Source organism: Astatotilapia calliptera, unplaced genomic scaffold (assembly GCF_900246225.1).
Source record: "Astatotilapia calliptera unplaced genomic scaffold, fAstCal1.2 U_scaffold_2, whole genome shotgun sequence".
NCBI classification, from domain to species: Eukaryota; Metazoa; Chordata; class Actinopteri; order Cichliformes; family Cichlidae; genus Astatotilapia; species Astatotilapia calliptera.
Window position 1 is genome coordinate 1,098,040 of NW_020535729.1, and position 27,793 is coordinate 1,125,832.

The following is a 27,793-nucleotide window of genomic DNA, read 5'->3' on the forward strand; positions in this document are numbered from 1 at the left end:
TCACAGAGTTCCCAGTTTCTCTGACTGCTGACTGTTTCTGATAGGAAACCCTTAATGACCACAACAAGAACAACTGTTGATCATTTCTGATTGTCTACTTGCTGCATTCCTATTAGTTCCTATTATTTTTCTTCTCCTCTCTCCTCCACCTGTTACAGTGAGGGAACGTCCTCCATGATGGAGGAGCTGCTGGAAAGTGCTGAGAGTTTCCTCCAGAGTGAGACCTCTGTCACAGTTCAGAGGATCTACGGCAGCAGAGACCTTCATGGACACTAAAAGTCTCAAACACACAACAACAACATCACACTGACTCCACTCTGACATCACTGATCAATAATCAAAGAACACACAGATCAAACTGATTGATCAGCCATCAGAGGAGTCGGATCAATGGAGCTGCTTCTGTTCCTGATGTCCCCTGTTTGATCCTGGACCTGAACTCTCCCTGCAGAGGAGACACAAGACAGTCAGAGACACACACACACACACGCACACACACACACACACACACACACGCATACACATACACACACACATACACACATACACACACACACACACACACACTGTGGAGCAGGGAAATTATTTTACTGCTATCCGGTTGTTCAGTGATGACGCGATGAATCCTACTTCCGGGTCTAAAGTAGTCTGTGTTTAATATGGCTTTTGTGTTGTTAACATGTTTAATGTTTTGTATTTTCTTCTATTTGATCTCAAAAAGCCCCTAAAACAGTCAGTGATCCCTGTTGACCTCCCTCAGCTTTTATTACCGCTAATCATTTATTTAAGCTCAGTTTTTAAAACCTTAGGATGTAACTACAGCCCAGCCCATGCAGCAGTATATGAATGACTAACCTCGTATTGTGGATGGATTATCTCAGTTGTTCTCCTGGCTGAAGTTTGGTCCTTTTACAGCGATTACATTTGTTCCTGACCACCGAGAACACTCACGTTAACTTTTATCGAGTGGAAAAAAAGTTAGCTTGTTCATATTATGCTAACATAGCTGTGTCGCTAGCGGTCACGTAGCACATCATTATATAGCAGCTAGCCCAACTTCAGTAACCCTACAAACGTCACTGCTGTTTAGTTTTCTGTCTTCATTTATGCTGGAAGTGATAACAGAGCTGTACGTTTGAATTTGTTTCCAAAACCCCGCAGTCAGGACATGCTATATTGTATTTAGATAGAAGCTAGCGAGCTAACTCCCTGCTAACTTCTAACTCCGTTAAATGTCATAAATTCCGTTTTCATGGATGCCTGGATGTTAAACTCAGTTGTTACACCTGGTAGAGCAGAACGCTGATCATTTTATTAAAGATGAAAGACTTTAGACAGTTTTTCAGCTCTCAGTAACGCCACAGTGATCGTTTGATATATGGACCTGCAGCGGAGTTTAGACCCAGACACGGCTAGTGACGTCAGACTGAACAACCGGATAGTTAAATAATCATCATCATTACCATTGCATTAATAATATAAGCTGCAGCATTGATATTGTATTCAGAGGTTTAAACAGTGTGTGTGTCTTTCAGAAAGACTAAGTTGCAGGAGTTGACAGGAAGTTGCAGAAGGCTTTGCAGAACTGAAACCGAAAGTCATTCTGAGGAGCAGGTTAGACGAGGCTATTTGAATTACTAGGTTATTCAAATTGTCTGTTATACTTTTATATTCTTTTACTAAGCTCTTAGTAGAGGTTCTTGATTAAAACATTTATTCAACATAGTACATGTAGTTTCAGTTAGGTTATTACACATAAGGATGAGCCTGTGGTCTGGTAAAAGGTCAGAAGTGCAATGGGTGAATTGAGAGAACATTTGAGGACGACACACACACACACACACACACACACACACTCAGTTAGAGAGAATCATTTATAGGTGGAAGTTTAATCATGTTTTGCTCGGGGTTGCGAAAGAGCAGTTTGTCGCAGAACTGCTGCTGAGGTGTCAAGATGACAAGAGAGCATCCGGCAGTGACAGGAAGTACCGGCCATGAAGATAGAAGACAACGTTCTTTTAAACTGTGTTAAAAGTCATTGTGGTTTTGATTTGATGTGTGTATATATTCTGTCTGTGACGTATGAAGGGGCGTCGTTAATTCAAACCCTGATGCTATAAAAATCTGTGTATGCTTTGATTAAGTCGAAGATTAATTCCTGTCTGCGTACAGAGTCGTCTTCCCACGCGTGTATTCATTAAAATCAATTGTTTGACCAAGATCTTCTGGACCTGGTTGTTTGTACTCTCCTTCTCAATTATGTGAACCTTAACAACACACACGCACGCACACACACAGACCTTTGACTATGAGCTGCACTTTCTTTGATCTGAAGCAGATGTTCCTGTTATACAGTCCACATTCATATTCTCCACTGTCTCTCTCTGTGGGCTGTTTCAGGGTCAGACTGAGGTCTCCAGTTTTCAGCAGGTCTTCATTCATCTTCGTTCGGTCTCTGTAAACCTGGTGCTGTTCTTCAGGCTGGTCAGAGCCGTTCTCATACACGTGGACCTTCCTGTATTTAGGTTCATAGCGTTGCCACACCACTTCAGCATCTTCAGGCAGGTTCTGTGTGGTTTTGAAGGGCAGCTGGACAGACTTCACCCCCTCCTCCACCTCCACCTGACACACTGAGAGGACAACAAACACAACATGAGCTGTACAAAGTGTGATTGGTGTTCAGAGCAGCATCATGTGACTCTTGTTCTGCACTAAATGAAGCGATGGAGTGGCGCCTCCTTCAGGCAGAGAAACAGCTCATGGAGAGAAATAATTATTAGAGCAAAAACAAGAGTGGAGCTGCAAATAAGGCCGAGAGGAACGCTGCAGAAAACTGTTCATGTGTGAATTCATCACTTCATAGATTTCTTTGAGCACTAAAATCAGAGCTGCTTCTATTTCTAATATGACAGCTGTACATTAGAGCTGCAACACTTTAAATGTGAGCCATAAAAACATGATACTCTAGCCCACTGAGACTGAACCACCATCATGAGTCTGACCTCTGACCTTTGACCTGTATCTACAGCACTGACCTCTGACTTTCAGCTCCACCTTTCTCTTCAGCAGGATGTTTCCCTCCCTGCTGTAGACGGTGCAGGTGTAGGTCCTGTTGTCTCCATCTGTGGGGTGTTTCAGGGTCAGACTGAGGTCTCCAGTTTTCAGCAGGTCTTCATTCATCTTCGTTCGGTCTCTGTAATCCTGGTGCTGTTCTTCAGGCTGGTCAGAGCCGTTCTCATACACGTGGACATTATCATCATCACTGTCCACCCACTCTACTTTAGCGTCTTCAGGCAGGTGAAGTGTGGTGTTTAAGGGCAGCTGCACAGACTCCACCCCTGAATCCACCTCCACCTGGGGGACTGAGAGGACAACAAAGCACAACATGAGCTTGGATGGAGACATTTGTGTTGACTCTAACAGGCTGAATGCTGCTGCTTCACTGGGAGCTCACTGTTAGATAGAAAGTGGTCAGTGTGAAGAGGAGACGCAGCAGAAAGATGAAGACTGACAGGAAGAAAGCAGTGAACAGACTGTTGGAGCTGCTGTTAGTGGGACAGGACTTTATTCAGTCTCTGAGGACCAGATTTGACTTGATGAAGCAGAGAAACACAGTCTGAGTGTTTCTGTCACACTCACTTCATCACACAGCTCAGTTTGACAACATGTGGAAGAATTTGATAGAAGCCTTCCTTTAGTAAAAGCACCAAGAAAACACCATGAAAACACCTCACTACACACAAAACTGCAGTACTGGCAAATTGTACATAAAGTATGAAAAGTCAAAGTACTTATTGTGCAGAAAAATGTTCCCATCAGTGTCTGTGGATCAATATTACTGCTGCACATGTTTAAGGCTGAGCTCATTTCAAATCCTTTCTATTGTGTTGAATCTGCAGTAATGCATCATATTCTATAAAATCATATGTTTGTAGTGGCTGTCCTGTGAGGACCACGTCTCTCTAAACAAACAGCTGTTAATGAGCTCACAAACACAGGCCTACAGCTGGATTTGAAAAAGTCCATTCAATAGAAAATCAACAGTCACAGCTGGATTCAAAGGCTTGAGCTCTGTGTGACATGGTTACCTGTCAGCATCTACAGGGGGATTCAAATATGAAGGAAACATGAAGGTGGTGCATTAGAAAAACTGCTGCTTCAACTTTGTACAGTCAGCCAACCAAGTGATTTCTCAGAGATGTTAATGTGAAAGTGCTGCTGTTCAACTTCCTGTTTTATTAAATCAATCATGGCAGGATCTGACGTTTCCTGTCCATCATCAAGGCTTTCTTTGCTAACGTGCTAAAGGAGTTATTTAAAGCTTCTTCACACAGCACTCTGACTCCTCTACATCACACATATTAGCCCAGTGCTCAGTAAGCGGAAACTGAGCTGTTACCATGACAACACACACACACTCACCTCAATAACACATTGATCTGCTTCATAGCTCTCTGCTCAACACTGTTTCAATAAAACTTTCAAAGGTACACTAATGGAAACTCAGAGACAAGTCAGAGGAAGTCAGAGTGGAGCTGCAGCATTTTAAAGCAGAACAAATGGCTCCACCTTCCCTCCACCTTTAATGCAGCCTCATCTCCAAGGACAAAGCTTGTTAGGATGAAATGTGCTGTTGCTCAGCATGTAGAACATGTGTCCATGTAGCACAGCGAAGCCCCAACAGCAGCCGCCTGACCCTTTGCTGCATGTCCACTCCTCAGTCTGTCTCCCTGTTTTCCTGTCTCTGTCTCACTGCTCTATCAAGACCAAACATCTTTAAGCTGACAACAGTCGCCTGTTTATGCTGATTTAAGATCAAACCTAGAAAGTTTCACACAGGTTTTCTGAGTCCTGTAGATACAGAGCAGAATGAACTTTAGACACATGGGTGAGAAAAATCATGACGAGCGATGAAATTACACACAGATGCTGATTTTTAGAGACTTTAAATTTTGAAAGTTGTTAAGAGAGATTATTAATATACTCGGCAGTAAAGCCACTGCTGCAGAGGATTTATTCATGTTTAGCTGTTTTAATTCAGAGAACCAGATCTGGCACAATAACCACCATCTGCCTCACTTAACTGATTCATATTTGAGACAGAGTCACAGCAAAGCGAGTTTGATGGCAGAATTATTCATACTTAAATTATAAAGGTTACAGTACAAATCAGATCATTACTTTAATATCTTTGTATCATCAGTGAGTGACACATTATTTTCACTGGTTGTAGAGTCTTATTTCTATTTAATGCATGTCTAAAATATTTTCTCCCTCTTTGAGACATTTACTTTGTGATCTGGTAAATGCTCCTTCAGCTTCATGCTGCTGCTGATCAATCAGCTCTGCCTTTCTAACTCACTGAGGACCTCCACTGGTCTGGAGGACGTAATTATTATATTTTCACTCTTGCTCATCTTTGATGAATCTTTACTTTCTAAGGTGTTTAATAAGATGATTATTACTCTGCACGTTTTCAGTATGAGCTTTGTTCTAGTAAAGTCTGCGTATTACCAGCAGGGCCCTAGAGTGCGACCAATTTGGTCGCAAATGCTGCAATAAATGCACTGCCCAAGTGTCCCCTCTCCCCATGGCCTTTCAGCAGCATGCAGCAGGTCATCAGAGGAGGCCAAGATGATGATTAAGTTTAACATTTTCTACAATATTGACAAAGCACTTTAAGCACAAGTTTGTTAGTTAATCATTTAGAGATGAATATTGTCTGTATGGACTCCCCCCCCCAAAAGAAAGTGCACATGTAAAACTGCGGTGTTAAGCGATGCGGTTAATACATTTGAGTACGCCTAACTTTTGTGCCGGTACGCCTAAATTTTTAAAGTTAGGCGTACCGGTGCGCCCATGTCAAAAGGTTAGTCTAGAGCCCTGACCAGGATCCCTGTTTAACTGCTGGAGGCTCAGAGTGTAAATGGTAATGATGGAAAATCTTCCATCACTGTAACCTTCACCAGGTGCCGAGTGGAGATATTCGTGTAAATTTTAAAGAGATGTTTCTCAGCACAGTTAGCGTTCATTAGCTTCTTCTTAGCATAACTCTCTTTTCTGGATTAATGTGCATGTTGTAACTGTCACACTGAAGAAAGAGAAGCTCTCTTATTTTCATGCACAGAAGAAAAACTGGTGCTTTGGAGATGTTTTAGAGGGGGCGGACCCACCAGAGATATCCTGAAAGTATCACATAGTTAACTGCAGAAGTCTTAACATTTGGAAATCAAGCTGAAGACAGCTGAGATGACTAATGCTTCTTCTGTTTTATGTTTCATAGTCCTGCTGAAACATGTTGTAGTTATTCTGACGGAGCTATGACTGTTTTTTGCATCTAGTTAAATATATAATAAATAACATCAAACTTCCTGACACTGTAAAATGCATTGAATAGATGGATGGTTTGATTTGATCCCACAGTCACCTGACCTGTATCCACAGCACTGACCTCTGACCTTCAGCGTCACTTGTTTCTCCATCAGAATCCTCTTCCACCTGCTGTAGACGGTGCAGGTGTAGGTGTGGTTGTCTCCATCTGTGGGGTATTTCAGGGTCAGACTGAGGTCTCCAGTTTTCAGCAGGTTACTTTTCATCTTCGTTCGATCTCTGTAAACCTGGTGCTGTTTTTGAGGCTGGTCAGAGCCGTTCTCATACACGTGAACCTTCCAGTGGTAGTAATCATGCTTCCACTCCACTTTCGCATCTTTGGGCAGGTGAACTGCGGCTTTGAAAAGCAGCAGGACTGACTCCACCCCTGAGTCCACCTCCACCTGGGGGACTGAGAGAGAGAGAGAGAGAGACTGCATAAGAGGAGCAGAATGAGGAGGAAGGTAGTTCATCTTTGTGTTGTAGGTTTTGAGATTTATGGTGGGAAAAAAAACCCTTTTTATTACAATAAACATGATGTTCCGCTTAATCGCATTCAATTATAATGAAGACATTTTTTTTGCTTTTCTGAGGGAACTTCACATTTAGGCCCTGTTCAATCTGATCTCTGCAGGCTACCACCATGTTTAAAGTTTACTGAATCCAGAAGTTGAGTTATATAAAGGAGACTGAGAGCTGTGTAATCCATTATTGTATTTTGTAGTTTCTATAAAATGACCACAGGAGGGCGACAGATCCTGGCTGAGTTCTTCTTTGAGTTTCTCCTGCATGCTGTTGGGTTACTCACCCTCTTTTTTCATTTTAATCTCCTCTCTGTCCTCCTGTGTTTACCTGCTCCTCTCTCAGGTGCTCCACCTGCATCGAGCTGTGTGTCTTCCCTCAGTTTAGTCTTAGTACAGTGCTGCAGTATTTGTCCCTTTCCAGAATCCACACAACACAAGTAAATTCCAAACATAGTTTTGAAATGTGGATTTCATTAATTAAAGATCAAAGCTATCCAAAGCTATCTGGCCATGGATCAAAAATCCTGAATGAACTGTGATGAAATACATTTCACTGCCACAAGCTGCTCTGATTACTGACAGACCTGCTGAATCAAGGATTCACTTAAATAGAAGCTGTCAGACAAAGTGAATCTCAAACAGCAGCACATCATGACACGATCTAAAGAAACAGCCGAGAAACAAAGTCAGTGATGTCTGTCAGTGTGGAAATGCTTACAGAGACATTTCTAAGGCTTTGGGACTCCTGTAAAGTCACAGTGAGGACCATCATCATCCACACATGGAGAAAACTCAGAAACAGATTAGTTCAAGAGCACATCAACGACTCATCCAGGAGGTCACAGAAGAACCCAGAACATCTAAAGATGAGATAAAAGCTGAACTTTATGGAAGGTTTGAGTCCCGTTACATCAAGCTAACAGCATTTCATAAAGAGAACAGCAACAGTCAGACATGGTGGTGTGATGGTTGAGGTTGCTTTGATTCAGGATGACTTCCTGTAACTGATGAACCATGACCTCTGCCTTCCAACAAAACATCCTGAAGGAGAACATCAGGACATCAGTTCATGCCCTGAAGCTTAAGAGCACTCAGGCAGCAGGACAATGATCTGAAACATGCCAGTAAGTCGACCTCTGAATGGCTAAAAAACAAAACAAAATGAAGGTTTTGGAATATTTGATAAAATGGCCTAAAACACACAAGATTTAATAAAAAGCTGCATTTTCTATTTCCTCAGGTTGTCTTTCTCTAATAGTAAAATTAGTTTGATGGTCTGAGACATTTAATTGTGACAAATATGGGAAAAATATGAAATCAGGAAGGAGCCAATAGTTTTTCACAGCACAGTATGAACTCGGCAGTCCAACATTTTACTGTTGGTCGTCATTTCACACCTATAAATATCTGGGAATCTTAATTGATGACTCGCTTACATTCAAACCACATGTAGAGAATCTTGTGAAAAATCTGAAGTTAAAACTGAGATTTTATTTTCAAAATAAGTTGTGTTTCTCTTTAATACAAAGAAGCGGCTGGTTGCTGCAACATTTTTGCCTGTGCTGGATTATGGAGATATTCTATATATGAATGCTTCTGCTCAGTGTCTTCGAATGGTTGATATTGTGTATCAGGCTTGTCTGAGGTTCATCACTAACCGTAGATTTCAGACTCACCACTGTGAGTTATACTCTCAGGTAGGATGGCCTGCTTTGGTAAGTCGGAGGAACTCTCATTTATACAGTTTTATATATAAGGCAATACTTGGGTTGCTGCCTTCTTATACATGTTCCCTGCTTGCAATGAACCATGCTGGTCGGTATTCTCTTCGTCCGCATGGTTACTTGTTGCTTTCTGTTCGAACTGAATTTGGTAAAAGAGCTTTTGTCCATTTAGCACCCTCGGCCTGGAACAAACTGCAGAAGGAAAATGACTGAATTCATTTCATTAAGTGCTTTTAAATCTAAACTACGAATCCTTGAGGCCAAGTCCATAACATGCAACTGTTTCAATTAGACTGATTGTTATTTTAACTGAATTTTTTTTATTTTTTTTTACTTTATTGAATTTTACTGAATTTTATTTTATTTTTTCATTTATTGTTGCATGCATGTTGTTGCTGCCTGTGTTTAATTGCGTAATTTCTGTAACTGTGAGACACCTGCTGCTGCCTATCTGGGCCAGGTCTCCCTTGAAAAAGAGGTTTTTATTAATCTCTGGACTTATGCATCTGAAGCTCATTCTGTATCTTACAGGAGTTATAAGAGAACTGGGACATTTTTGTGTTTTCTTGTTTCTGAGTGTTGAACCAAACTGGGTTCTAAAGCCCTGTTGGATTTCTGCTTTGATAGATTCACAACAGTCAAAGAGTCAAAAGTAAATTTAGTTTTAAAACTGTGGTTTGCATTTTTAAAGGTGGAAAGTGTTAGATTTGTATTGTTGATTGTCATTTATGCTTAGAAATATCTACTCATATATGCTTAGAGTTTTATAATTAGTTGTAGATTGGTAGAGGTTTGATCCTTAATAGTCTGCAAACTTTGTGTGCATTCCAGAGTGCTCTGGCATTCACACACAACTTAAGGTCAGGAGAGAGGTTATATCTTCTTTTACTGATTTATGGTATAGGAGGACACCTACTCTGTATCTGTTTAAGTATAAGAGCCTTTTGTTCAGATGGACCGCTAGACTCCTGGCACCAGCTTTGGGGAGTCTTCACAGGTTCACATTCTCCCACACACACACATATACTTACACACACACACACTTACACAACGCACAGGCAAGGTACTCTTTGTTTGTATGTGGACGTCATATGTTAATGAACCTATGCATATTCATGTAACCACAATAAAAGGAGGGCTATGGGGAACCTGGCTGAGAGTCTGACGGAGGTCAAGTGGGTGGAACGACACTTGGCTCTGGGCAGGCCTCCCTCATGCATGAGTAGCCCAACGAACTTTGCCTACTTGGTGTTCAATGCTTTCGTGGTGTAGTTAAATTGTCTCGTTCCAGCGGTGGGTAGTGGTAGGTGGTGCTAGACAGACCCAACAGAAAGTTCTAAACATTTGTTTCAGACAGTAAATCAAGTGTGTAGATGACTCGTTTCCTCTCAGTTCTACATCACTGACCTCCGACATAAAGCTGCACTCTTTCCTTCATCAGGACTCTTCCCCTCCTGCTGTAGACGGTGCAGGTGTAGGTGTCTGCATCTTCTTCTGTGGGGTGATTCAGGGTCAGACTGAGGTCTCCAGGTTCCAGTAAGTTTCTCTTCATCTTCGTTCGGTCTCTGTAGACCTGGTGCTGTTCTTCAGGCTGATCACAGTTATCCTCATACACGTGGACCTTCCTGTTTTTTCTGTCCGTCCACTCCACTCTGACGTCTTCAGGCAGGTGAAGTGTGGTTTTACAGGGCAGCTGGACAGACTCCACCCCTGAATTCACCTCCACCTTTGGGACTGAGAGGACAACAAAGCAACAAAGCTCATTTTCTCTGACTGAAATATTTAACGTCAAAGTAGTGTCATGCTACTCAGAGTTAAGAAGTCAGTGGAAACAGAAAATTGAAATAAAATAGAAATAAACATTTGAGGATAAATGATACGATATACTTTATTGTCCCCGCAGGGAAATTTGTTGTGGACTCAAGTACTGACACAGAAGCTGCCTACACAGAGTAAATACACAACAGAAAAACAAGAAATGATTTTAAAAAATGACTTTAATAATACAATTCTTAAATCACTATAAATGACAGAGTGATACTAATATTAAAATGAAGTGTGTAAGTGTTATTTATTATCGGTTAATAGAAAACAAAAGAGCCTGTGTCTGTTACACTGTTTCAGCTGTTTTTGTTCACATAAGATCAGGTTGTTATTATCAGTCAAGTTTATCTGATATATGAAAAAGTCATTTAAAGGTTGTTTCCTGTGTGTTGTGAAAGCTGATTGAGACTCTTGTCTGTGTGGGTATCATATGGTATGTGTGACTTCTGAGCTTACAAGCAAAAGGCCTAAAATGTAAAAACATTAAATTACTTTATTATTTTCAGTTTTTAACTAGAGATGGCACGATACCACTTTTTTATGTCCGATACCGATACCGATATCATAAATTTGGATATCTGCCGATACCGATATGAATCCGATATAGTGTTTTTTAATCAACAAAACTGTTTTTTAAAATATCTTGCTGCATTTTGTATAAGTTCATACTCAAGTTTAAAACAACAACTACACTAAAGCTATTCTGTTATACCTGTATACAAAAAAAATATTTCATAGTTCAGCAATACTGATCAATCTAATAAACTTAGACCTACACCATCCTCCCTATTCTGGTATTTTAAAGAGTACTTAGCGTAAATATTAAGCAACCTAACTAATAGGGTTCCAATTCCCAGTAACAACAAAAATAAATAAATAAAAAATAGGGAACCACCCCTCATGCTCCACCTCATGATGCTTAATCGACGTAATCAACCTTTATTTGATGCAGTGTGAAAAAAAATGCACAGAAATCAATTATTTTTCAAGAAATATTAAATAGATTCAACATCTTTCTTCAACAAAATTGCAGACTGCACAGATGGTACCTTCCCAAAGGAAAAAGTACTATAGCTTACTAGGGTATATATATTAGAGTTAATAGTCACTATATACAGTAATTGACTTCTATTCATTTTACATCAAATTAAAACTTTGGGTGTCAGATAATTATTTATTAAAAGCTCGACATTTTAAATGAGAATAAGAAAGAAAAGTATGTCTTTGTGCCCCCTTTTCCCTGTTAATGCCCTATCGGCCCCCCTGACTAAACTTTGCTAGATCCGCCCCTGCACAGTTACCAGCGTCAGCTACGTAGAAAAAGATCCTCGAGTAGAAAGTAATATTAAATACATTCTAACAACAGCTTATCAAGCTTAAACGTGCTGCTGTTGTTCAGCCGCTGGTTTCCTCTTTCTGGTGCAAAGTGGGCCAAAAACAAACTAGAGAGACGGACTCGCGACAGAAAAGCCGATCAGCTGATCATTAAGCAGTTTCACGATTGAAGTAGCAGCAAGAGGAGGCAGTCGCTTGTTAAGCTTAATTTGGGAATGCTTTACAAACATTCAGAGATGGACTTACACACTTGCTTTACTTCTCTCGGGGATAACTTTGTCGGAGATGAAATGCCGGGTTGCTAGCGAAGCTCCACATGCTATCCAGACCACCTACAGGTCCCGCATGCCACAGCTGCTCTATCACGTGATGCATACGTTCTGAGGTGAGTTACGGCGTGTTGCAAGTTTTGTGAGGTGCTTTCGTGATATTTAATGGATCGGATTACATTTTTTATTTTTCTCCGATATCCGATCCAGTAATTTAGGTCAGTATCGGACCGATACCGATACGTAATATCGGATCGGTCCATCTCTATTTTTAACCTAAGCTCAGTATAACAAACACACACAGTGTTATTAAATACAGCAGCAATGATGTTCCTGTATTTGAATGTATTGGAAAGTAACGCATTACATTAAATTACATTTGGCAGTGATGAGCAGCCAGGCTGCAGCCTCTGTTTATACCTGCTCATGTTTCTACAGTAGAATCACCATGACGACCACTTTTTGTGCTGCTTTTCATCTTTGATTTTGGTTTTGTGTTCATACCTAAACCAGGGCTGTCAGCGGTGACGCGTCATCACATTTACATTTTTTAATGAAATTAACCTATCTAGAGCGGAGACCGAAGTCCCCCTGGATACCTGTTACTGCAGCTGAGAGAGGGTAAAAGGACTGGACGCTTGTGTTTAGAGAGACACAGAGTGCTAAAACAGAGTTTATCTTTGAATGTCTTTGACGAAAGTAAATCATCTTTAACTCTGAAGACATCATCTGAAGAGTCGCTCTGGGGAGTCCTGTTAGATTATAATATTATCTTATGCCATGTTAGACCCCTAACTAAAGATTGTGAATTATTATGTAGTTTTAGTTTGCATTATTCTCCTGAATTAGAAGAAGCTGATAACTATTGCATTCGTTAAACTGATTTGCATTACATTAGACTGCTGATTTATTGTGGATGAATGATATTGTTTTATGATGCATTATACTGCTGAGTTATAAGAAATACTGTTCGCAGAAAGTCATCGCCTTATTTTAGGCTTTTATGATAAGGTGGAGGCACCAGAGGCTATAAGAGTTTGAGCAATGCTCCACCATTTTGAGATTTTGAGGCTGGCTGCATCAGTGTCCATCTCCCACGCGTGTGTTCATTAAAACATCTTTTGACTCGACCCGGCCGGACCAGTGTTGTTATTGTGGTTTTTCTCTTGTCTCCATCCCCAATATTTTGAACCATAACAGTCCAAAGTTAGAAATTACAGCAAGCACCGCCAGAGGAGCATCCACTGCCCAACACTGTGGACCCACTAAATTCAGGAGGATTTGGAATATGGAGATAAGTTCATCTTCAGGCCTGGATGTGCTCACCGTCCTCTGTCTCTCCATAATAAACTGAGACAGTAAGAGGACGTTGATTGGTTTTTCATCTGAATCATCAAGATTAAAATCTCAATGCTAAATAGATGTTGAATTAACCTTATAATACTAATGAAACCTGACGACTGGAATAACACTGTTTGATAGTATAAATGACTATTGATCTATTTATAGTTATATTGAAATATGTAGCTGCCAGTAGTACTCGGCCCTGCACTCTGATCTATATTAGGTAAGAATATGTTGATTTATTCAGTATTTGAAGGTCCAATTGAAAAAACCTTAATAGATTTTTTAAACAATGTGGGAGTCAAACAGTTGTGTCTGTCTGGTTGTTTTAAGAGATCACAGACTGAAACTGGTTTCCATCATATATAAGTTGGCTAAGTTGTCATTGGCCAAGCTAGCTGAAACAGAAGGAGAGAAGTAATATTTCATAATATTTCATAAAACCTTCATACAAATTTTATCTTTCAGCCATGTTTAGATTATTTTACAGTTCTGCACTTTGTACATAATTTAATTTATGTTTTGTTGAATTTCTGGATTCTTAAAATATACATTTAGAACATTTGTAATGTAGAGCCAGCACCGCTAATTTGTTCTTATCTGGATTGTTAATAAGCAAGTTTGGCATAAATAGTAATTAATACTTATTTAAAGTGGGAGTGGTGTGTAACTGCATAATACACAGTGGGTAACTGTAAACTTCTGTATTCTTATACACACCTGACAGGTCAGCTGGTAGACGGATTCTAGTAGTGGTTAAATGGTTTGTAATAAAGCAGCAGGTCTTTTAATTGTATCACAGGGTGAATTTGTGAAGGTGACATTTTACTGGTCTTTATAGTAAAAGTCTGGGGAATAATGTTTAAGTTATTAGTTTGTGTGTACTTGATTTACATGTCAATCTTTTCTTGTCTTATTTCAGATTCCAATAAAACACATCCTTTCCATAATGTAAAAAGATAAAAACTCTAAGTTTTTATCCAAGTCTTTAAATTCTCCTTGTTAAAAATACTATTCCATGCTCTCAGATTGGGATTTATTTGGTAGTTACCTGTATAACTAATTAATCTAATAATTAATATTTAATTAAAGAAGTTCAACAGGCTACTAGTAAAGTGTCTACATGTATCATTTTGATTTGTTGCTGACTTGCCTTTTATGTGCTTTTTACTGCACTGAAAATGAGTAAAAAGCAAATGTCCAAAACTCTGAAAGACCTTCAGAAACACGTCTGGCTCCTTGGAAGTAAAATGCACAGAAATAAGGTGAAGCTCAAGACTTTTGCACAGTACTGTATGCCTAAATGGGATGAGCCTCTGTCATGTGATTGGTTGATTTAATATTTTTATCACTGAGACATTAAAAATGTACCTAATAAAATGACCATAGAGAGTAACAACAAAAAAAAAACATACCAACAAAGTATTAAAACACCCAAACTGGCTTGAATATTTAGAGCCTGCAGTGGAGCGGCTCATGGTAACTGGATGCACACAGAGTTGGTCTGTAGCTGCTGTGTGAGGTGCTGATACCTTTGCCTGGTGGCTGAGCATTTCCCCCTCTGTTGTTGCTTTGTTAGCCTTGCAGTGTTTAAGGTGCTACAGTATCTGTGCCAGGGTTCAGGGGGCTACAAAGAACCCCCTTCAATATGAACCACATTAGTTTGTGCTTCTAACTGTATCACAAACTCTCCACTGCTGGAGTTGATGCCTTAAAGCAGAGCATGAGGATGTTGACAGATGATAACATCCTTATTATCTGAGAGATGCAGGGAAATGCTTCAGACGCTGCCTGTTTGCTCAGGCCGCATGTTTGTTCCTGCAGACGAGCAGACCGTGGAATAAAATCCACAGTGAACAAAGTGAGGCAGCAGTTTGCTGATTTCTGCCTTCTGTTAAATTGTGGGACTCCAACACGTTAGTCTGTGGCCCAGCTCATCTTTTCTTTCCAAAAGGCTTTCATAATTATCAGCCTAGTAGTTTGTCAACTTTCTCGCTGACAAAGTCTTTTGGAGTTTATTCTTATTTGAGTTTCCTTCACCCGAGCAGCACAGAAATGGCTCTGCTACACTCCACATCAGATTGGGTGGAGCAAGACACCAATTAGTCATCCATCCAGCAGCAAACTAAAAGCAATGAACTTAAAATAAATTTGAAAAAGGTTAAATTTAATAAATAAATAAACAGTTTTCTTGATTAACTTAGAGATGTCTGACATTTTTATATTAGATAAAGCCTAATGTTTAATAATATGGGTATACAGATGATTCATTCTAACACAATATTTATCCTGTTTTTAGATAAAACACACATTTTTTTCACAGCTTTAGGTACTGATTATAAAAATTATTAGCAGGAATGGACCCAAACAGCAAGACTTGGAAGCAGAAGTGGGGTTTCAGCTCCATAGCTGGATTTACAGAATAACAACGTAACTAAGAAGGCACTGGGAACTTAACTGGTAAACATCAAACAGCTAGGACCCTAACACAGCTGGAGAGATGACAAAGAACAGTGGGAGACAGACAATATAAATACCAAGTGAATCGATGAAGAGAGGACACGCCTGGAAAACATAGCTGGAAATAATCTAAATGACGAGACAGGCAAAACAAAACTGAACACGATGCACACAGGAAGAGTGACTATCACAATAAAACAGGAAACAGACGGACCTGACACAGGAAGACATGAGAAACAAGCACAGATGAGACTGACTACACAGAAGGAAGACAGAGAGGAGACAGAGAAAAGATTAAGGAGACAAGAATGAAGACAGACAGCGAGAGAAGGAGACACAATGAGAGAAAAAGGGCGAGGGAGAAAGACACTGGACACGAAAAGGAACTTTTCCCAGACATATTTTTGACCTGGGGGCAGAACTGATTGTGAAAGGAAAGGGAAAATGCTTATGAACTTGCAAATTAAAAACATGATGCATTTAAAGTAGCCCTTTTCCATTTGTATTTAAGAAGAGAATTTGTTGTAGTGTGCGATGACTTAACAAGCATTAATGTATATATGCATTACTGTGTATTATCAATGAGGACAACATCATCCGTCACTGGATTTCTGTATCAGTCTCTCGCTGGCCCACTCTCCTTTATAACAATGCTTTAGTTCACTGAAGCTTCCAGACTTTGTCTATGCACTGCTCTCTTATGGTCCTGCCACAGAATGTCAGGACACAGCATCCTGTTGGAGATGTGCTGTTGTGCTTGGGGTCATTGTTGTGTTGCACGACCCTTCAATTTGTTCAGATGCTGTCACGGTGGTGGACGGACTCGGGCACAGACTGAGGTAGCACGGTTCAATCACTCCAGTGCGCTAGGTACACGTGAAGGGGAGGGGGGAGGGGGACGGACACCAGGGTCCCGGGGATCAATAGGCCGGGGAAACACACTTCTTCACACTTGTATATATTTAATATATATTTTTACAACATTACATGTAAAGAGTCAAGTGGAAGTTTTTCTAAAGTTATTTAATGATATTTATATTATGGAAGAAGATTTTTGACATTTTACCTTTTTCCCGTTGTCAGATAAAATAAACACGCACAAAACAAAAGCAAACGGCCAGAACACAAAGCTGGAAAACCCACCCGATTGACAAAAATCAACTAAAAATACTCCCACACAACAGAAGCTCCTCTATTCCTCGCTAGAGGAGGCTCCAAATCTCTCAGTAGAAATATCAGTGGTTCGCTATCTGTCACCATCAAACACTCCACAAATCCCGCGAATGATTCGCTTCCTTATAAAGCATTGAATCAGATACCGAAGCAGTTAGGCTCTAAATGAAGCTCGGACGTCACTGATCACGTGACTCTGGCCAAACAAATCAAGCTTCGACACAGTGCTTCTGAAGCAGTGTGTTGATTTTTTGGACACACGCGCCGGAGCTTCAGCTTCAAGCGAGCCATCACTACTCTTAGGGTTTGGTTTTCATCCACCTTGTCCCTTGTTTCACCTTTATGTTAATAAAGCTCGCTCACTTCCATAGCAGTCTGCATCTTGGGTCCTTAATAACTCACACAAGGCTTGCCCCAGCAACCCGTGACAACAGCGTCACTGACCCGGGACCATGACACTTATATCCTCATGTGGGACTTAAATCTAAAAGGTGAGTGAGCTTTTGTCATGAAGGCCAATTTGGATCAACCGGCCAGATAAGATAACACTTGCAGAATCATAGACATTGTTTAAAACTGTTCTTAAAATACAATAATACATATAATATTTATTCATGTGATTCTATTACATGTGAGGTTTTACTTTGTTGTAATAAATTTTCTTTTGTGTGTGTTTGTGTATTTAATATCTGGCTTTATGTTTGACCCTTAGAGTCTTGTGCTTTAGCTTTTCTGTTATAACACTGTGTAAACTCTGTTTATTTTGTTAATTCCTTCGTATGCAGACAGTAGTGGTGCAACAGATCACGGTTGATCCGTAATCTGAACCGATCCCACTACACGGTTTGGCACGCAGGTGATCCGAAGATTTGAAAAAGAAGAAAAAAGTATGTGTATGGTGTGCGTAGTCAGTCCAGCCAGCGCTAGCGGTCCAAGTAGCGGAGCAGAGGAGTTTGTGGCATTTAAGCAGCCCTTTGCTGCTTAAATGCTATTACAAAAGCTACTGGGGAGTTTAGCTGCAGACGGGAGGCCGTATTCCGTTGTGCAAAACAAGGGGTTTAAACTATGATGAACGTGCTTGAGCCACGCTATGATATCTCGTTGCGCATCCACTTCAGTGACAAGATCGTTCCAAGCATGTATGAGCAGGAGAAGTTTAAAGTTTTGGCTGAACTGTCCCAGGCGTCTTCTGTTGCCCTAACTACAAATAGGTGGACCTCCAGGGAAACGGAAAGCTACGTGACCATGACCGCTGGTTATATCACAGCGGAGTGGTAGATACAAAGCCCTGCACTGCCCTATATTGCACCTTAATTTGTTTTTATATAATTGCGTGGAATGAATCCTGAGTTGAATGTTTTTTTAATAGGCAAAAAATACTTCAATAAGTAAATGGCGAGTTAATTTTTTGTCTTTTTTGCTTTTTCTGCTGATCCAAAAATTGATCCGATCCGTGATGAAAAAACCGTGATTCAATCCGACCCGTGAGATTTTTGATCCGTTGAACCACTAGCAGACACCATGTGGAAACAGATTCTGGTGTTAATTATCAGCTTCATCTATCTCAGTGGAGCTGACACCTGCAGAGCAGACTGTGTTGTAGTGGACAGCTCCCAGGTGGGAATGAAAGAAACTGTTAACTGGGCTAGAAGGACATGCAGGTGAAACACACACAGACACACAGCATACCTTTCTTCAGTAACTTCCATAAATACACTCCAAGTGCCACAGTAGCAGCAATAATCATGACAGCCAGGAGAACCCAGGCCTCAGCAGGAAAGATGTACGGCTCTGTAAGAGACCAACAACAGAACGAGGTTTACATGATTATTCTGATCCAAAGTTAATAATCCAGTTCCAACAGGTCTGCTGCTCATCAGGTTAAACAGCAAAGTCTACAGGAGTCATCGGCTACGTACCACAGGCCTTCAAGCTGGCTGTAGTTAAACCTTTACTTAAAAGCCAACTCTTGAGATTGATTACAGGCCAATCTCCAACCTTCCTTTCATCTCAAACATCCTTGAAAGAGTAGTTGTCAAACAGCTAACAGATCATCTGCAGAGGTTTATTTGAAGAGTTTCAGTCAGGTTTCAGAGCTCAGCACAGAAACAGCTTTAGTGAAGGTTACAAATGATCTCCTTCATTACACATATTAAACAAATATGTATGACTGCTTTCTTTCTGGTCACTTTCTCTAAAATTAGAAACATGAAAATATTATCAGTTGATCCAGAACTCGGAGTACTGACAGGAACTGGGAGGACAGATCATGTCTCATCCTGAATAATGAGACCGAACAGAGGACGAGCTATGCTAATAAACAGACACATGCTGATCGGTCAGTATAAATCGCTGGCATGAAGTGATCGAGCCACCACTCGCTGTGGGCTGAGAGCTGGTTTAAGTTTATTTAGGCAGCAGGTTCTTTGTATAACAAGCAGACTGCAGAAAAGGCCTCAGGAGGTTTCCACAGGTCAGTGTCACTGTCAGTGCTGGATGGATGGGAACGTTTATCATAATAACTGTGCACGTGTAATATTAATACACATAATAATACAATAATGGTGTGGATTAAACGTGGAATCCAAGCAAGGAGTTGAATCTTTGGTATAAATTAAGAGCTTTTCTATTTTACAAAGTTACTTGTCAAATGAAAATATTACTTTTAATGTTGGACAAACTAATATGATAAAAAATAATATAGTTAAGTTTTCGAGTGTGCTGCTGACCTTTGACCTGCAGCTGAACATCTGTCAGTCTGGGTTCTTCTCCCCTCACTCTGATGGTGCAGGTGTAGTTGCTGCTGTCAAAGATGTGGGGTTTCCTCAGAGTGAGGCTGAAGTCTCCAGTCTGCAGAGCGTCAGTCTTCATGGATGTTCGGTCTCTGTAACGCTGGTTTTGATCTGTCCGCTCGTCCTCTTCCTGCTGACGCTGGTGGACGGTTGGAGGATTGAGGTCGTAGCGGCTCCACACCACTGTGGAGGGTCCAGATACAAACGGGATGTGACAGGGCAGCAGGGCTGACTCCGCCCCCTCGTACACCTCCAGGGTGAAGACTTGGTGGGACACTGTGAGGACACAGAGACACACACATGAATCAGCTGTCTGTGTGACCTGTAGGTCACATGACCACCTGAGATTAGAAACTAGTTCTACAAGATTGTGTCTGTGTAAGAGTCACAAGGTAATGCTGCATTAATCATGACTCCAGAAAGAGGTTTTTCAGGACTTGCTGGTTTAAAGTGTTAAAGGCTGATAATCCTGTGTTTCCTGTGGGTGAGCTGCTGTCTTTAGTGCCTCTCTGTAGGTCAGACCTTTCACTGCTGTTCACACCCGAAGGCTGAGTGGACCTCCTGGGTTAGTTTTCAGGAGTGTGTGGGCACATTTATGAGTCTCTCAGTTCTGTAGATTAAACAGCAGCTGATCGGACTGCTCACACTTTGGTCTTAGCATCTGACATATATACAGCTACAGCACAGCTGTTTATAAAGCACATATGCATGTGCATTGTTCTTGTCCCTGCAGAAGTCTGTTAGTGTGATAACCTCTGACTTCTGACCTTTTATAGTTTCAGTAGGTTTTTGGGGTGTGTTGCTGACCTTTGACCTGCAGGTCTACTGTACTCAGTGTCCGTGTGTTTCCAAATGCAGTGATGGTGCAGGTGTAGGTGCCGCTGTCAGAGGTGATGGGGTTCCTCAGAGTGAGGCTGAAGTCTCCGGTCCTCAGAGAGTCCGTCTTCATGGACGTTCGTCTCCTGTAACGCTGGTTTTGGGCTCTCAGTTCATCTCCTGCATCATTACGCTCATGGACGATTGGAGGATCGAGGTCATGGCGAATCCACGCCAGAGTGGGGTCAAAAGGTACAGAAGTGTCCTTGCAAGTCAGCAGGACAGACTCCACCCCCTCATACACCTCCAGAGCCGAGGCATGCTGGGAAACTGAGGACACAGAGACAGAAACATGAACATGCTGTGAGTCTAAACCTGAACTCTGCATCAGTTCACTCAGAGTTTAGAGTCACACGAACCTGTGCTGATATAAAACATCAGCTACCTGAAGTCCTCAAATATAAATGAGATCCTCTGTTCTTAGATGTTATTGGACCTGAACTGAAAACATTAAGGAGGACAGAATAAACCCAGCCCACGCTGTCACGCTCTTTTACATCAGTTTGTTGCTGCTCTCTGTGGTCACACATAAAACCGTCTCTGTGGGCGATCTGAAGCCTGTCAGTGTTCAGATACAGTCAGCTGTGGTTAATCTGGATGAACTGGTCCTTTAAACAGACCAGAGGCAGCGACAACAGCGTGTATCTGACAGGAAGTTTAACCACACAGTAATTCATGGATACATCATACATGGCCCATATAATGACTTGAAGAAATATAATGCATTTTGGACATTAGAGTTACTATTTTTGTTTTTGAGGATTTGTTTGTTGTTGAGTGTAATGTTAAAACAAGTTCTTGAAAAAGCAAAAAAATGTTAAATATGAAGGCGATATGAGCTGAGAGCACAAACGTGCTGAGGGACTGGCTGTGTTAGTTCAGTGAGAGCGCCAAAAACTAACGTGTCCACTCATGTCTGCATTTGGATTTTGTTAAATATGAAGAAAGCAGAAGCAGGAGTGCTGCTACGTGTCTGATTAGAAAGAGAGGACCAATTTGTTCATTTGGTAATGAAAGTATGCTGTCCTCGCCTGGAGTTTCCTCCAGCTTTCCAGCTAGACAGCGAGATAACGATGCTTCAGACTTATTTCCCTTTTTTGTGCTGATTTATTGAAGAATGTCCTCTGACCATTGCCTTCTCTTTGACCATCGTAAAACTGAAAACATACTAAATGTTGTATTAGCACTAACATCGCAAACTAGCTTGTTACATGCTTATTGCAAGCTAAAGGGATAAAACGTTCATACTCAAACGTACAAATTATCACACCAACTTTAAGCAAAACAAAGAGACAATTATTATTTTATCATCACTCATACTTACGGACAAATCTCGTCCAAAGCAACAACATTTTAAGGTCCCTGTCAGCTTAAAACAATAATACTTTGGCATTACATTCAGCTTTTTTCTTTTTCGGAAAGCAATCCGAACAATACTACAAAGCAGCCACTAGAGGGAGCTCTGGGGCAGTTTACAAACTGTATAATCCAGCGTAATTTATAAAAGGCAGAACAGAAAGGCTCATCACTGAGTTTTATAATGACACCCGGTTACACCAATCGGAGGTCACTAAAATCAATATTGAATCGGTGTGCAACTTTGCTAAAACAATGTCGGACTCTGTAGTTTTCTCTGGTCCCCTCCCCAATCAGACCAGGAGTGACATGTTTAGCCGCATGTTCTCCTTAAATTGCTGGCTGTCTGAGTGGTGTCCCAGAAACGATGTGGGCTTCATAGATAATTGGCAAACCTTCTGGAGGAAACCTGGTCTTGTTAGGAGAGACGGCATCCATCCCACTTTGGATGGAGCAGCTCTCATTTCTAGAAATATGGACAAATTTATTAAACCCCCCAAAATTCAGAGTTGGGACCAGGAAGCAGAGTTGCAGTCTTACACGCCTCTCTGCAGCTTCTCTCCTCCTGCTACCCCCCCAAAAACCCATCTCCATAGAGACTGTGTCAGCTTCCAAAAAGACAAAAAACAAACTAAAAACCAGCAACAAACAACTTAAACATAAACAATCACAAAGAAAGAACAATACAGTATCCACATCTGAACCAAAGAGTAAAACAGTGAAATGTGGATTATTAAATATTAGGTCTCTCTCCTCCAAGTCTCTGTTAGTACATGACTTAATAATTGATCAACAAATCGATTTATTCTGCCTTACAGAAACCTGGTTTTAGCAGGATGATTATGTTAGTTTAAATGAATCAACACCTCCGAGTCATTCTAACTACCAGAAATCTCGAAGCACAGGCCGAGGGGGCGGTGTGGCAGCAATTTTTCACACCAGCCTGTTAATTAATGAAAGACCAAGACAGACTTTTAATTCATTTGAAAGCCTGATGCTTAGCCTCGTCCACCCCAGCTGTGAAACTCAGAAACCAGTCTTACTTGTTATCATCTATCGTCCACCTGGGCCTTACACAGAGTTTCTGTCTGATTTCTCAGACTTTATATCTAATTTAGTTCTGAGCTCAGATAAAATAATTATTGTGGGTGCTTTTAACATCCATGTAGATGCTAAAAATGACAGCCTCAACATGGCATTTAATCTGTTATTAGACTCAATTGGCTTCTCTCAAAATGTAAAAGAACCCACCCACCACTTTAATCACACTCTAGACCTTGTTTTAACATATGGCATCGAACCAGAACATTTAACAGTGTTTCCTGAAAACCCTCTCCTGTCTGATCATTTCCTGATAACATTTATACAGTGGGGCAAAAAAGTATTTAGTCAGCCACCGATTGTGCAAGTTCCCCCACTTAAAATGATGACAGAGGTCAGTAATTTGCACCAGAGGTACACTTCAACTGTGAGAGACAGAACATGAAAAAAAAATCCATGAATTCACATGGTAGGATTTGTAAAGAATTTATTCGTAAATCAGGGTGGAAAATAAGTATTTGGTCACCTCAAACAAGGAAAATCTCTGGCTCTCACAGACCTGTAACGTCTTCTGTAAGAAGCTTTTCTGTCCCCCACTCGTTACCTGTATGAATGGCACCTGTTTGAACTCATCATCTGTATAAAAGACACCTGTCCACAGCCTCAAACAGTCAGACTCCAAACTCATGGCCATGGCCAAGACCAAAGAGCTTTCGAAGGACACCAGGAAAAGTATTGTAGACCTGCACCAGACTGGGAAGAGTGAATCTACAATAGGCAAGCAGCTTGGTGTGAAAAAATCAACTGTGGGAGCAATCATCAGAAAATGGAAGACATACAAGACCACTGATAATCTCCCTCGATCTGGGGCTCCACGCAAGATCTCATCCCGTGGGGTCAAAATGATCATGAGAACGGTGAGCAAAGATCCCAGAACCACACGGGGGGACCTGGTGAATGACCTGCAGAGAGCTGGGACCAAAGTAACAAAGGTCACCATCAGTAACACACTACAACGGCAGGGAATCAAATCCCGCAGTGCCAGACGTGTTCCGCTGCTGAAGCCAGTGCATGTCCAGGCCCGTCTGAAGTTTGCCAGAGAGCACATGGATGATACAGCAGAGGATTGGGAGAATGTCATGTGGTCAGATGAAACCAAAGTAGAACTTTTTGGTATAAACTCAACTCGTCGTGTTTGGAGGACGAAGAATACTGAGTTGCATCCCAAGAACACCATACCTACTGTGAAGCATGGGGGTGGAAACATCATGCTATGGGGCTGTTTTTCTGCCAAGGGGACAGGACGACTGATCCGTGTTAAGGACAGAATGAATGGGGCCATGTATCGTGAGATTTTGAGCCAAAACCTCCTTCCATCAGTGAGAACTTTGAAGATGAAACGAGGCTGGGTCTTCCAACATGACAATGATCCAAAACACACCGCCCGGGCAACAAAGGAGTGGCTCCGTAAGAAGCATTTGAAAGTCCTGGAGTGGCCTAGCCAGTCTCCAGACCTCAACCCCATAGAAAATCTGTGGCAGGAGTTGAAAGTCCGTGTTGCTCGGCGACAGCCCCAAAACATCACTGCTCTCGAGAAGATCTGCATGGAGGAATGGGCCAAAATACCAGCTACTGTGTGTGCAAACCTGGTAAAGACCTATAGTAAACGTTTGACCTCTGTTATTGCCAACAAAGGTTATGTTACAAAGTATTGAGTTGTATTTTTGTTATTGACCAAATACTTATTTTCCACCCTGATTTACGAATAAATTCTTTACAAATCCTACCATGTGGATTCATGGATTTTTTTTTCACATTCTGTCTCTCACAGTTGAAGTGTACCTCTGGTGCAAATTACTGACCTCTGTCATCATTTTAGGTGGGGGAACTTGCACAATCGGTGGCTGACTAAATACTTTTTTGCCCCACTGTAGATTTCATGTTATTAATACTCACATATTGGAACCTATTATTCAAGTAACTATTTAACCAAAATTGTACAACACCTCTTAAACCATACCTTTCACACTTCCGTAAAAGTAAAGAATGATCTATCGTATCAAAGGCTTTACGTAAATCAATGAATTTTGAGTTTACATTGTGCCTCCGAGCGTCTGCACTTTGGGTCCACCATTGCTGCCTGCACACAGCCTTCATAACAGAAGATCGCAACCAGAACATGGACCCCGCAGACATTTCCACCTCGGAGTTCAACGCCGAGATGGTGTGGATGGTGAGTCTTCTCGACCGCATTGCCCAGTCACAGGATTTACGGACTATGGCAGTCGGGCTAAGTGCAGTAGATGCCATTATTCGGCATAACACTCAGCTTTCTCAGTTTGCTAAGGACACTAAGTTGGAGAACACCATAACTGCCTGGAGAGAGCAAATCAGGGCTGGTGAGCTTGCTCTCTCACTCACTAAATCTTCCCCATCACTGCTTCAGCAAGACACACACTCCCCACCTGCCTCTACGCTGCCACGGACTTCCTCTCCTTCAACACACCAGCCGGGACATTGTTCACCTGCCCGTTCGCCTGCCTTTTTCCTGGCAGCTATGTGGTTGGAGGATCAGGAGGAGGTCTCCATTTCTCCACCGGTTCCTGTTCCCTCATCTAGAAGGAAACAATGCCACCGTCACTCCTCTCCTCAATCATCTGTTCTGCTACCTGTTGTTCCTGCTGGGGGTTCTGGAGTACCGCTCCAGCCGTCTTCAGTCTCCGCTGGAGGGTCCAAGTGGCCCGTTCAGCCTTCTGTCTCCGCTGAAGGGTCCGAGGAACCGCTTCAGCCGCCTGTTCCCGCTGGAGGGTCCGAGGGGCCCGTCCAGCAGCCTTCCTCGCCGTCGCCTGCAGCGCCTTCCTAATCTGGTCCAGCCTCCGAGTCTTCAGCTTCGCCTGGTCCAGCTTCAGCTACAGCTTCGCCTGGTCCTGCTTCAGCTTCAGCTTCAGCCTCGCCTGGTCCTGCCTCACCTGGTCCTGTGACGGCCACGCTGCCGTCCGGACCACATCCTGCGCCTCAACATCGCCGGCCTTCTTCCAGGCCTCTGATTCAACGTCCTCGTCCTGTCCAGCCACCTTCCAGGCCATTGGTCTAACCACCAAACATCTGTCTATATTCTGCTCATCAATAACTCGTCTTCGTTCTTTCTATTGATCTGTCCTTACTGAAATGACTCCACCCTGATGACTCCACCTGTGGCTCAGCAGGTAGAGCGGGTCGTCTTGCTGACTCCTCCCACTGGCGTGTCAGTCTCGTACCAGAAGAAGCTTTGAAAACAAAAATTTAAAAGTGTTGAGCAACAAGCGTCACAGCTTTTTGAATGTATCAACTTCTTTAAAACATTTGGGCAGCCGTCGAGCTTTAAGTTGCATTTAGTCGACACAAAGTTCCCACAGTGACAAACATGAGGTCGATGACCCCCTACGAGCAAACACTTAACTTAATCATTCAGACTTTTAAGTTAGTTTAACTGGTTTACTTCTCTTCATAATGTTTAATGAATCTTAATGTTTCTGAGCTCCAGTTGGCACAGCTCTCTCTTCTTCTGTTCACAATATGAGCTCAGATTGTTCCAGTCACTGCTCTTCTCTCACAGTGGGTGAACCTGACAGTGTTACAGTCGTCGCCCACAAACTAAACACACAAGAATCTGTTTCAGACAAACACTTTAGTAACACACACACACACACATCCCTGTACCCTGTAACATTTCATGAAGTGATGGCAGTGAACATTTCTGAATCCCAACCATAAGACAACAAAGTAAACTCAGTGATGACATCAGAAGGTCCACACTGACTGACGTGTCTCCTGTACATGTTCCATGTTTGATCCTGATCACTGATGTTTAATGACTCACGTGACGCTCTGACAGGAACAAAGAATGTAGAAAAACCTTTAAGGAAACCTGAGGAACAGTGAATCCACTGATGACTGACACCGTCACGGCGGGGTGCGCCGATAAGTTTAGTTTACAGGACCCAGAAGCAGACACTTCTGGACTTGCTGACTGAACAGAAGATGATCCTTTATTTAGATGTTGGCACATGAAACAGCATGAAGCTATGAAAACTAAGAAAACTGTGAACACTCAGAAAACTAAAGGACTAAGAAGTGAAAATACTACGACAAAGTATGAACACTGAGTAAACTATGACGTAACACTATGGGGATGCAAACAGACGACCTGACAACGAAACATAGAAAACAGAGGACTTAAACACACACATGAGGTGATCAGGAGAAGTGGAGACACACGAGAACACAGCTGACTACAATGAGACATAATGACCATACAGGGGAGAGTAACACTAACTGCAATGAACAAAGAACACCAGACTCTTCAAAATAAAACAGGAAACAGAGACATAGACATGGAGATAAAACATGACATGAACTTAACATAACCACATAGACATGAAGCATGACAGGTAGACGCACGAACCAGGGAGACTGAGTACAGGGAAGATGACAGGAACGACAACATGAACTTGACAACATAAGACACACACACATAAAACACATGAAGGGCAAGGGAGGCTTAACACAAGGGTAATATAATAACAAACAATAAACATCAAAATAAACTAACACTCACCGACCCAGGACCGTGACAGACACAGAGTGGGTGAGTTCAGTATGAGATGAGTCCGGCAGCACTGAGGGTCCACAGATGGGAGAGGCTGTCCTTTAAGGAGGTTGGACAT

At 41.7% G+C, this 27,793-nt stretch overlaps 1 protein-coding gene across 1 annotated transcript; it reads right to left on the bottom strand.

Annotated features, from left to right (window-relative positions):
• On the bottom strand, positions 1 to 27,793 carry LOC113017742 (uncharacterized). Its single transcript, XM_026160851.1, has 7 exons — positions 27,685 to 27,793; positions 20,622 to 20,960; positions 19,752 to 20,090; positions 18,712 to 18,813; positions 10,191 to 10,351; positions 2,424 to 2,463; positions 1 to 50 (listed from the first exon to the last, which is right to left on the bottom strand). The coding sequence occupies exons 1-7, from the start codon at positions 27,791 to 27,793 to the stop codon at positions 1 to 3; spliced, it is 1,140 nt and encodes a 379-aa protein (XP_026016636.1).